The 12,244-nt window shown below is 43.5% G+C and overlaps 3 protein-coding genes and 1 long non-coding RNA gene across 4 annotated transcripts in view; all 4 read left to right on the top strand.

Annotated features, from left to right (window-relative positions):
- LOC307042927 (uncharacterized protein) overlaps positions 1-3,005 on the top strand; it is a 10,786-nt gene extending 7,781 nt beyond the window's left edge. The window contains exons 3-4 of the mRNA XM_079687086.1: positions 171-324; positions 415-3,005. Coding sequence (XP_079543212.1) covers positions 171-324; positions 415-2,121 — 1,861 coding nt within the window. The 3' untranslated portion in view covers positions 2,122-3,005. The remainder of the gene's footprint in view (positions 1-170; positions 325-414) is intronic.
- A 1,424-nt stretch (positions 3,006-4,429) lies between these two features.
- On the top strand, positions 4,430-7,607 carry LOC307042928 (uncharacterized protein; the record flags this gene model as incomplete). Its single annotated transcript, XM_079687087.1, has 5 exons — positions 4,430-4,659; positions 5,698-5,743; positions 5,925-6,016; positions 6,895-7,005; positions 7,265-7,607. The coding sequence occupies exons 2-5, from the start codon at positions 5,705-5,707 to the stop codon at positions 7,605-7,607; spliced, it is 585 nt and encodes a 194-aa protein (XP_079543213.1). The 5' UTR covers positions 4,430-4,659; positions 5,698-5,704.
- A 596-nt stretch (positions 7,608-8,203) lies between these two features.
- On the top strand, positions 8,204-8,795 carry LOC307044746. Its single transcript, XR_013809682.1, has 2 exons — positions 8,204-8,649; positions 8,766-8,795. It is a non-coding gene; the product is annotated as an uncharacterized lncRNA (long non-coding RNA).
- Positions 8,796-9,095: 300 nt separating this feature from the next.
- LOC307044738 (uncharacterized protein) lies at positions 9,096-11,566 on the top strand. Its single transcript, XM_079690056.1, has 2 exons — positions 9,096-10,438; positions 10,478-11,566. The coding sequence occupies exons 1-2, from the start codon at positions 9,196-9,198 to the stop codon at positions 10,705-10,707; spliced, it is 1,473 nt and encodes a 490-aa protein (XP_079546182.1). The 5' UTR covers positions 9,096-9,195; the 3' UTR covers positions 10,708-11,566.
- Positions 11,567-12,244: the final 678 nt, after the last annotated feature.

Genomic DNA, 12,244 nt, shown 5'->3' on the forward strand with positions numbered 1-12,244 from the left:
GCCACTAGTTGCTGAAAAAGAGTGACTGGTATAATGTTTTATTTAACTAGTAAAGCAGAGTGTCAAACTAGTGACCATATCTAACAAGTGAAATCAAAGAGCCAACTAGAGTAGGCAGCTGCCGTCTGATATCAAGGATATGGAATAAATACTCAAATGGCCATATGTAGGTCAGAATCTGAGCGCTGCTCCTCGTCCTGGAATGAGTCAGAGTTTGATAAGCCCTCCCTCTTCTTCCTGCTCTCAGACGCAGCCAGCTCCACTCTGTACTTCCTGGTTCCTCCCCTTCAGATCCACACTGAGGAGGAGGGATGTAACCAACATGTGGGTAAAGCACGAGAGCTGATAGGCCACATTCACTGCACACACACACATCCTGTTCAGATAACCAGTCACACTAGTTTCATATCTCAGGAAGTGAAACTCACACACTCGCTGCTACTGAGAGGTGAAATGGCGCTGAAAGGAGTTCAGCTGGACCGGGAAATCTTCTCTTGTTCCATCTGTCTGGATCTACTGAAGGATCCGGTGGCTACTCCCTGTGGACACAGCTACTGCATGAAGTGTATTAAAGGCTTCTGGGACGGAGAGGATGAGAAGAAGATCCACAGCTGCCCTCAGTGCAGGCAGAGCTTCACACCGAGGCCTGTCCTGCTGAAGAACACCATGTTAGCAGCTTTAGTGGAGGAGCTGAAGAAGACTGGACCCCCACCTGCTCCTGCTGATCTCTGCTATGCTGGAGCTGGAGATGTGGCCTGTGATGTCTGCACTGGGAGGAAACTGATAGCCTGTAAGTCCTGCCTCGTGTGTCTTATATCTTACTGCAAGAAACACCTCCAGTCTCATTATAACGTAGCTCAATTAAAAAAACACAAGCTGGTGGAGCCCTCCAAGAAGCTCCAGGAGAACATCTGCTCTCGTCACGACGAGGTGATGAAGCTGTTCTGCCGCACTGATCAGCAGAGTATCTGTTCTCTCTGCTCTGTGGACGAACACAAAGGCCACGACACGGTGTCTGCTGCAGCAGAGAGGACTGAGAGGCAGAGAGAGCTGGAGGGGAGTCGACTAAACATCCAGCAGAGAATCCAGGACGGAGAGAAGGAGGTGAAGCTGCTTCAGCAGGAGGTGGAGGCCGTCAATGGCTCTGCTGAGAAAGCAGTGGAGGACAGTGAGAAGATGTTCACTGAGCTGATCCGTCTCATGGAGAAAAGAAGCTCTGATGTGAAGCAGCAGCTCAGATCCCAGCAGGAGAGAGAAGTGAGTGGAGTCAGAGAGCTCCAGGAGAAGCTGGAGCAGGAGATCTCTGAGCTGAAGAGGAGAGACGCTGAGCTGAAGCTGCTGTCTCACACAGAGGACCACAACCACTTTCTACTCAGCTACCCCTCCTCACTGCCAGCCCTCAGTGAAGCTCCACACTCCTCCAGCATCAACATCCGTCCTCTGAGCTACTTTGAGGACGTGACGGCGGCCCTGTCAGCAGTCAGAGACAAACTACAGGACGTCCTGAGAGAGGAATGGACAAACGTCTCACCGACTGAAGTGGAGGTGTTACTGTCAGCAGCAGAGCCCACCACCAGAGCTGGGTTCTTAACATATTCACAGGAGATCACTCTGGATCCAAACACAGCAGAGACATGGCTGGTATTATCTGAGGGGAGCAGAAAAGCAACAGTCATGAGACAAAAACAGTCTTATTCTAGTCACCCAGACAGATTCACTTATTGTTCTCAGGTCCTGAGTAGAGAGAGTCTGACTGGACGTTGTTACTGGGAGGTGGAGTGGAGAGGGGGAGGAGTTGAAGTAGCAGTCTCATACAAGAATATCAGCAGAGCAGGGAGGGAGAGTGGATTTGGATTCAATGAAAAATCTTGGTCCTTAGTTTGTTACCAAAACAGTTATTCATTTTGTTACAACAGTATCCTCACTCCCGTCTCAGGTCCTCTGTCCTCCAGAGTAGGAGTGTACCTGGATCACAGAGCAGGTGTTCTGTCCTTCTACAGCGTCTCTGAAACCATGACTCTCCTCCACAGAGTCCAGACCACGTTCACTCAGCCGCTACATGCTGGAGTTTATCTTTATTATGATGATGGAGCCACTGCTGAGTTTTGTAAACTCAAATAGCCTGAAGTCATTGGAGGAACTCTTCTACTTCTTAAACTCACCGTGTGTCCATCAGAGCTGATTGTCCATGTCTTCACTGCAGAGATCAGCTGTCAATCAAACATGATGGGATGTGCTTCAACATCTTCTCACGAGTTGTTCTGTAGATGTTGGACTTTCTTCCGGCTCCTTCCTGTGTCTGTGTAGCCATGGAGGCTGTCACTGCTCACGAGGATCCTTGTTCACCTGAACTGATTTGTAAACTTTGCTCTAAATCTGTGTTGGATATTTCTTTTGATTCTTGTTGTTGTTTCTCTTGTAGTGCACGAGTCTTCAGAGAGAAAGCAGCAGAGCTTCTTTTATTCTACACATTTTATTCTGGTTCTAAAACAACAGAGACATTTATAATCACATGTATTATTCTGACAGATTAAATGTTATTGTTGCCCAAATTAACTAACACATGAGTTCCCAGATGGTTATAACACTTATTTCATCATCACATGTTTATTTAAAATGATATTACTTCCTGTCATGATCATAATCAATAAGTACATCATTTATTATTCTGCTGTAAATAGCTTAGAGTCTTTGCTCGGGAAATATATTGTCTACTATTACAGTTATTGTTTTGCAGACTAATTGTTGTTGTTGTTGTTGTTGTTGTTGTTGTTATCCAACTAGAAAGTGGGCACTCTGATGTTTTATAGAACATAAGTTATCATGATAATAATCAATAAGGACATCATGTCTGGTTCTGTTTGAAATAGCTGAGATGAAACACATTCATGGTGTGGAGAAAGAGAAACTGATCATGAAATCATTGAACACACTTTACTGATGGGATGTGTGATCAAATGAAATGTTTGGATCATTAATAAAGGTTTGTCTTTCAAAAACAAAAACAGGATGTTCTTCTTGTGTTATGTCCAAGGTGCCATACGAAGCTGATGGAGAACATGTGGAAGTGATCTGAGACTAAAACTGAGTTTTCCTCCTGAAACAAAGCACAGAGCTCCTCCTCACTCAGTCTGACCCCTCCCTCACTGAAACATCTTTGTACGCATAGCTATATATCACAGGAGGGTTGCTTTAATACACATTTACTGTAGTTGTTTAAACCTTTTCAACTTCTCTTTGAAATATTAAGCTTCATCACTATTTGTCCTACTCTTCCAGTTTAACATTTCACTTTCAAGCTTTCAACAAAGTCAGTGCATTTGAGCTGTAACAATTCTGATTCAAAGCATTTCTCCGCTAAGTTCAGCCGTTTGTAGCTAAAAGCAGCTACAGTCATTCAACTGTTACAATATTCAGCTTTTTCAGCTAAATTCAGCAACAAATGTGCGCAGCTTACAGCATTTGCAAGCATTTTCAGCAGGAAATGCATTTCCTAGTTGTATCTTGTGCCTCTACCGTGACATGTTTCACAAAACACGTTACTTACAGATAAACAAATATAGCTGCCAGCGTTAAGTGGGTTATGGCTAGAAAGGATCCGTCTTGTGTAAATATGACGTGACGTTCTCGTTGTAACTCTCGTTGTAATCGTAGCGTCTCGGAAACACATCTACAGCAGTAACATGATGCAACATACACATTAATGCAGCAGCAATATTAATAGAGAAACATCAGACATAATAGTAAAACACTGCAAGGGAACATTTTATTGCACCAGGAGCTATCTTGGGACTTTGACTGCGACAACGTTGACTTGCCTGTGAATAAAAAATAAACCATAGTGTTGGTGATCTACAGTGCTGTTGTCATTCTTCTTTGAACACCAGCAAGACCGCTAACACCCTATTTCAACAATCACACTCCCTGTCATTGACATAATTAATAGATAGTTTAGCTTCTCGCCATCATTTGCTGTGGCCAACTGATGTTAACGATCGTAACTGAAAGGCTGCCTTCCAAACGTAAACATTCAGCCACGTGACATTCAGCCAAACTCTTGCGAGAGTTTTACACAAGACGGATCCTTTCTAGCCATAACCTATGGAATCAAATTAGGGTCAATAATATTCACAAATTATTTCACAGTCTGCAGTTGTATATCACCTGTTGTGCGCATGTGAAAAGATTTTGTGCATGTGTAAAAAAGTTTTGTGCACACAGATATAATTTGCTCGTGTAAAAACATTTTGCAGCTGTAGAAATATTTTGTGCGTGTGTGAAAAGTTTTTGCAGATATAATTTGCACGTGTAAAAAAGTTTTGCAGGTGTAGAAATATTTTGTGCAAGGATATTTACAACAGTGAGGTTTCACAAAGTCTGAGATACGGACACACAAGTTTCCTATCTGTGTGTGCGAACCTGAAGTTACAAGCTACAAGCTGCTATTTACGAGTACGAATTTTGACCCTGTTTTTACGCCTGAGTATGCTAGCCAATCAGCACGTTGCCCACTGACTAGCCAATCGGGACGTAGCCCACTGACCATCCAATCATAGGACACAAGGTTCTAACGCGTTCGTTTTGCTGACCTGAGCCACTTGGAGCGTGCTTGCGGGAGTCAACATGGAGGAGCCCGAGGCGAACTCTTGTGGGACACAGGTGGGTTAATTACATGCTACCACGGAACATGCCACTACAGTTTTAATTAACTAACGTCACATCGTAATTAACTAAATATATCAAGACAGCTGTGCGTGCATCCCTGAGTTACTTATATTTTATATTTAACGCTAGCTAGTTGATGTGGTCTTTGCTATTGTCTTAGCTAGCTACAGTCTGTTGGCTAAATTAACGTTTGTTGTTGTTGTGCCGTTTGAATGAGTAACGTTAATGTTAAAGAAATTAATGCAACACTTTTGTCGGGTGCTTCCTGACATAATGCCCCGGGCATTTAATATGGAGAGGAAGGTAACGTAACGTTAGTTAGCCAAAGGTCGAAAAGGTTCAGTTTCCAATCCGACTTGTGTTCACGTCAGCTGGAAAATAAAGCAAGTGAACAGAAAAGGAACGGTAAAGTGGGCTAACCATACGATCTTCATAATCAATAATAAATAACTGTATGGCCTACTCAACACAAATGCTCCTTACAACCCGCTGCAATAGACGATGAGCGATTCATGTTTTCTTAAAAATCAATCAATCATATACTCTACAGTATATGATTGATTTATGTATTAATTATTTTATTTGTTTAAATATAATTCTATATTTTTTTCATATACTCTACAGTCCATGCATTATACTTTTTTGCATGAAAAGGGCAGAACTTCAAAAGCTTTAACCTGAAACACATGCCTCACTGCTCGAGTTCAGGCCAAAATTAGCTTTACTTCATTCATTTAAAAGACCAATAAGCAATATTTAGGACACAAATAACATATTTATAACAATAAATGCTCTTCCTCAGCTATGTTTTATATAATGTAAACACAAGCAGTATTGTAGCCAAAGATAAACATTTCACTATACATTGTGCGGGTCATCTTATGTAGGCGCCGATCACATCATGTTATTCAGCACAACACCACAAAAAGGGGTCTGGCGATGGACACGAAGATTATTTCAATCATCAAAGGACTTGGTGGGACAAGATGTGGTGTGGATACATCAAGCAATTAATACCTTTTTAATTTGCAGATATGGTATGGTAATATTTGGTGGAATTGATGGATTTTCAAGAAAGGTTAGTGCTTCCTGGAGTTTATTTTACAATTGACCAAAAGTGAATTGATATTAAATGCCATTTTTTAAAGTTAATTATCACGCACATACAGTATGGGGTCAGTATTTAATTCATTAATAGGTTATTTGAGTACTGTGTTTCTGTGGTGCTTACTTTTTCCTTTCTATAAATGCTCTCATAGATCATGTACCTACAAGTAGCCAATAACAACAAGGCTTCAACAGCTCTGCAGTTCTTCCTTGAGGCTGTGGACAAACACGGATTTCCATCCAGGTAACAGGCTATTTCTTGTTTTGTGTGTGTTTTTTTTTACATGTAAACATTGGATTATTGGAAATACTGAATATGAAGAAAAATGTCAGGTGCACTTGATACAGTTAAAATAACACTGATTTGTATCAGTCTAGGCCATTTTATAAAAATAAGGTAGACTTTTGTCACGGCAGCCGTATTGACATGAACTAGCAGGTAAATACAGGTTAAATTAATTAAGTTGATTAAGGTTCCATTCTATTTAGTGCAGTAGAGCCTTTCCAGTGAGCCAACATGCACAATAGCAGCACCCTGACTGTTTGATCTGAATGGAACAGAACATTAATTATTATCACTGGTAACACCTGTGTTTACCCTACTATTTCATGTCAAAATGGCTGCTTTTCAAAAAGGTCTATAGGCCTACATGATCAACAGATTTTTCACTAAGTTTTACAAGAAAAGTTGTAAATTGATAGTTGGGGATATAGTGCCTATTAAGCAAAGGCCCAGGAAGCCCTAGCACCCCCTATATGTCATTTCTGAAACAACACTTTACCAGTGATGACACTTATGGGGATGGCCTTAGAATGAGATTGGATTATTCATTCCTTGTTTATATTACTTTACATGACCTCATGACATATTCCCAATATTATGTGTAGGTCTTTCCAGTGATGTGCCCATAAAGAATGTTTCAGTCTCATACTAAAACCTCTTGTTTCTGTGGTAACAAAATCTTTAAAACTGCTGGTTCCCTGGGCCAATAGTGAAGCTTGTTAAATGGCTATAGCTGTACTTAGAAAACTGGAGATACAGCCAGCTCTAAGAGTACAGAGATTCAAATTTCACATTGTCAAATTACTTAACATGGTATCTGTATGGTTGTACATTTCAAGGGTCAGAGGAGACCAAGGTGTGGAAAATGTGGACATTGCCAGACATATGTTTGACGTTCGTGGGTGCGGCAGGGGAAGCATCATCTCAGGGAAAAGTGTTCATAATCAAAGGTAATATCAGTGTATGGTTGTAGCTTCTGTCATAAAGCTTTCTTTGGTCAAAATATCTTTTGCTAGTGTATCGCTTAATAGTGACGTGCTGCCATTAATTATGGTGCTAAAAGTTGTTGCTGAGATTAATGTACATATTAGTGTTATTAGGGATGGGGAAAAATCCATTGAGTTACTATTTGCATTTTTTGCAACGTAAAGGTGTGATAATTGTTTACGGACTGCATTTATTCATTTATTTTTGTCAACTGTCTTTCAGGATAGAGCGCCTGTGGCGTGACGTGTGGAATGTCGTGTCAAGTATTTATTACGATCTGCTCCACAGCCTAGAGGAGGATGGCCTGCTCGACCCAGCAAATTGCACACACCTTTTCTGTGCTCAGTATGTCTTTCTGCCCCGAATTCAGGAAGATCTTGACACATTCACAGATGGCTGGAATAACCATTCACTCCGAACAGAACGTAACCTCACTCCTAACCAGCTGTGGGAAATCGGGAAGAGTCAGAGCCCTGTCAGCCCTCCTGACAACTTCGAGGGAAAGGGGAAAAACTGTTTTGTAGTTCTGTGTTTTATTCACCATTGTGGAGGAAGCCAATGTTAGCACACCTTGCTTTCTTTTAGAAGTCATAACAATGTTAGTATTTGGTTAGATGTTTATTTGACAAAATCCTTACACTGTTCTTAATATTATAATGAAAATGCAACACACGGGAACTGGAATTTAGCCTACCAGGACCACTGTGTTTCACTTTACCAGGCATCTTCCAATAGTACACAGCAATAACCATATGCATAATCAGGCTACAGCAGAATTACAATTTGTGTCAAAGCCAACAATGGGCTATGCAACACAATGTAACATTGAGTTTCAGTTGCATAGAATAGTTTTGTTGATATACAAAGACATAGGCCACAATCCGAAAAATGTAAAACTAATGAAAACAACTACTGTTGTAGTTGTTTTCATTTTATTTTTCTTTGAATTTGTAGGCCTCAAAAAGAATATTGCAGGAAAAAAAGATGCTGACTTCTTTCACTGGTAAATTAACACCTGAAAACTGCAATGAATATGCAGTGCACTAGTCTATTTAGTCTGTACAAGGATAACATTTAAACTAAATAAATGGCTTAATAAATTACAGTTCAGTAATGCATGTCAAGTGATTGAAATCTAGTTTAGTGTTCATGTCAGTGTAACAGGGACAGTTATGTCTCATTTGTATATAATATATTATGTAAATATGTCTATATAATTACACAAAATCTGTGTTTATTCTTGTTTCATCTTGTGTTAATACCTGACGCAGTAGGACTCACATCAGTATGTGGAACTATAATTTTAGCGTGTACCCCTACGTTCCTTATGCATGTGACACTGTTCCCCTTTTTTTCGCGGGGTTCATGCATCGTTCTCCCCTTTTGATACTGATCTCTGTGGGAGAGGTAGGCGGCTCTTCAGCCAGAAGCAATTTCCGTGTTTTAGTGTCGACTTTATGCACTTTAAGTTACTTTTTATTACTTATTTTTGTTGTAGTGTCTCACGGGTGTTCACAATGTATTTCTGTGTTGTTTAATTTGTATAGGGGCACGTTAAAGAGAGTACTGACTGGAGAAATGTTTTCTTTCTGTCGCTGTTTCGTCAGGTATGTTGTGTTACTTTTTACGTTATGCCCTTTTGATACTGATCTCTGTGGGAGAGGGGCACGTTAAAGAGAGTACTGACTGGAGAAATGTTTTCTTTCTGTCGCTGTTTCGTCAGGAGTGAAAATAAATGTACATCCTGAATGAAGCTACACGTCTGGGTCGTCGTCTTTCTACACAACACAACGCAGAGTCAGACACAGCCGGTTACACTTGGTGCCGTGACGACCCGTTGTATCCGCGACCAGCGCCGTCTGGTCCCCGGGGTAAAGCTGCTGCCCACCGGCGGGAAGAAGGAAAGACTGGAGTGTGTGGTTTTTTTTTCCTTTTTTTTTTTTCCCCCTCTCTTGCTGCGACGGCAGGTGCGTTAAAGGGACAGTGTACATATTCAAATTGAGAGATGCACTGAGTCTGAGAGGACACTTACCACTGATCTGTCTATCTGTGTTTTATCATTTTATTTTATTTTAGTGTTTTATCTCTTGTGGGTGGCTTTAAACTGTGTTTTGATTGCTTTGTGGGATTTTTTTGTTGTTGTCATTAACAATATGGATGTTAGTGGGCATGATGTCACATTTGGGTTGGGGAGGGGCCAGCGACTTAAAGGTAGTGAAAGATTTGGGTTCGCTAGTGATTTCAACCCGACATTAACACCTGCTGCAAGCTCCACACCTATTATGCAGTCAGACCGTAAACTTACACAAGTAGTATCTGTTGAAGCTTTTGGGGAAATGATAACAAGTTTGGCTAAACAGATAGGTGAGAACATATCAAGCACCATGCACCAGCCCAGTGCTGCCCAGCCTCAGTCTCCCACCAATCCACACCCGTCCCACCAGGCTGATTTGTCTCAATTGAAGGTTGTGGTGCAGTCAGACACCAAGGCTCCGCCTTACTTCAGGGGTGATCGTGCTGATGTATTTTCTATTCATGAATGGGAGGACATGATGAGATGTTACCTGAATAGAGTGAAATGTGACACTCACGTAGAAAGGTTTGATCTGATTATGTCAAGACTAACAGGTAAAGCCAGGGATGTGGTGAAAGTGTCAATCCGCAGCCGACCTGACTTGAGTGCGACCGACCTGCCCACAGCTGTGTTTGACATATTAAAGGGTAACTTTAGTGAGCTGTCATACTCTAACTTGCCCATGAAAGATTTTTACGGCACTGTTCCACGTGCTGGTGAAAGTGCTATGGACTATTGGATACGCCTTAACAAGTCAATAGATGCTGCGGACGAGTGCCTCCGGAGGCGAGGTAAATGTGTAGATGACCCCAGTGCAGAAGTGGTCTTGATGTTCATTAATCACTGTCCTGACCCCAGTCTCGCCATATCATTCCAACTGAAGGCACCTGAGCGGTGGACCACGGCTGAGGTTCAGGAGCGTCTGGACGCCCATATGAGAAATGTGAGAAAAACAGCAGCGCAGTCTCATAATGTGGTGGGTCTGTCAGTTTATAGTCAGAGCCCTGTGACTGATTCTTTTCGCCCTGTCAATCTGGGGATGTCTCAGGCCTCATTAGCGCACCAACCAGATCCCCCTCCCAACTCTCTACCGGCCACTGCCCTTGCTTACAGTCAGCCTCAGCCAGACCATGCTAGGGTGAGTCCCCAAGTGTCCCCCTTATCCCTGCCTCTCTCTGCTGTCTCTGACCCAGCCCCTACCACCGTCAACCCACCTACTACCGACGCTGGTGTTCAACAGGTAGTTGCAATGTTTGACAGAGTTCTGGCTATGTGCAACGCTTCCCTTACAACCAGTCAAAGGCCAGACTACCATCAGCCAGGTAACCACCAACAAGCCCACCGTCAGAATGGTCAGCCAGGCAACCACCAACAAGTCCACCGTCAGAATGGTCGACCCCGTTACCAGCAGGCATCTGAGTCCTTTCCATGCAAGGTTTGTGGCTCCAGGGACCATTCAACCCATGCACACTGCAGGCTTTACAGATTATGCCTTAACTGCTTCAGTCCTGGTCACATAAGAAATCAGTGCCCACAGGCCTCTCCTTCCTCAGCCATGCCACCTTCTCCCTCCAATGCTGGTTTAAACTAGCCCGCCCGTGCAGTGAGAGGGATAGCATGGGCGGCACTAGTGACACCCTCAGTGAGGAAAATGACTTAAGATCAACATATGTGAACTGCTGTAGTAATCTTCCTGATGACAAAACTGTGATTGCTGTGGGTTCACATAGAGTTGAAGGAGCCAATGACTTGTTTTATACCCCAGTGTTAGTAGGGGGTCAGTCAACTTTAAGGGGGATGCTTGATTCAGGGAGCATGTCATGCACACTCAGCGAAGAGGCAGAGTCCAATCTTAGAGCTGCTGGTGTCCTCCCTTGTCCTCAGCCTGTGCCAGAGAAGGTGGTCCTAGTTGGCTGTGGTGGCCTTATGACACAACCCAGATGTATCTATGACCTGGAGATTGAGGTTTACGGTTCTAAATTCATTGTGCCAACTTTCCTTGTCCCAGGGCAGAGAGACGAACTCATTATTGGTAGCAACGTCATCAGGCCCATATTACAGAGGATGAAGTCTGATGAGAAGTACTGGGAGCTCATCCAGTCCAACACCTCAGACCCCGACTGTGAGCAGTTTCTTCAGTTGCTCAGCTGCATCACTCGTTGGTCTGGTCCTGAACTGCCTGACAAGGTTGGCACGGTCAAGCTACGGCAAGCTATCACTCTAGCACCACAGAAGGAGTATCTGGTGTGGGGAAAGCTACCTGGCAGTGTTCCTGTGTCCCCTGGGAGCACTGTCATTGTGGAGCCCACCTCCTCCCGTTCAGCCCCCAAAGACATTATTGTGGGACGGGTTGTGGCACCCATGTGGGGAGATCGTTGGGTCCCTATGAAGGTCCTTAACCCAACCAAGAGTCCCGTGACACTACGCCGCAATGCTAAAGTGGCCGATGTGTTTACTTGTGTCGCGATGGAAGACCTTCCCCTCTCTCAGGGTGTGAATAGGCCACAGACCAGTCAGGCAGCTGACCCTCCTCCCAACTCAGATGCCAGCTCTACCCACACTCAGCAGCTTAAAGACTGTGGATTGGCAGACATCGACCTCGAAGGCTGTGCGGTGTCAGATGAATGGAAAAAGAGACTCTCTGAACTGTTGCTCACTTACCAGGATGTCTTCTCCAAAGACAAGCTGGACTGTGGGGAAGCGAAAGAGTTCGTCCACCGGATTCATCTCACTGATGATCACCCCTTCAGGGTACCCTATCGCCGTGTCCCTCCAGCACACTATCACAAACTGAGAGAGGTGCTGTCTGAGATGGAGTTGAAAGGCATCATCAGTAAATCAGTCAGTGAGTATGCATCGCCGCTGGTCCTTGTCTGGAAGAAGTCAGGAGAGTTAAGGATCTGCACTGACTTTCGCTGGCTTAATGCCAAGACCGTCAAGGACGCCCACCCGCTGCCTCACCAGGCCGACTGTCTTGCTGCCCTTGGTGGAAACGCCTTTTTCAGCACCATGGATCTCACATCGGGGTTCTACAACATCCCCCTCCATGAGTCTGACAGGAAGTACTCGGCATTCACAACACCCTTAGGCCTGTATGAGTACAACAGACTTCCCCAAGGTCTTTGCAA

Source organism: Notothenia rossii, assembly GCF_949606895.1.
Source record: "Notothenia rossii genome assembly, chromosome: 6".
Classification (NCBI taxonomy): Eukaryota; Metazoa; Chordata; class Actinopteri; order Perciformes; family Nototheniidae; genus Notothenia; species Notothenia rossii.

Excerpts from the sequence above, each read along its gene's own strand:
- LOC307044738 (XM_079690056.1), top strand. The coding sequence starts at position 9,196 with ATGGATGTTAGTGGGCATGATGTCACATTTGGGTTGGGGAGGGGCCAG. Across the intron at positions 10,439-10,477 it reads GCCAGACTACCATCAGCCAG|GCAACCACCAACAAGTCCAC; the intron begins GTAACCACCAAC and ends ATGGTCAGCCAG.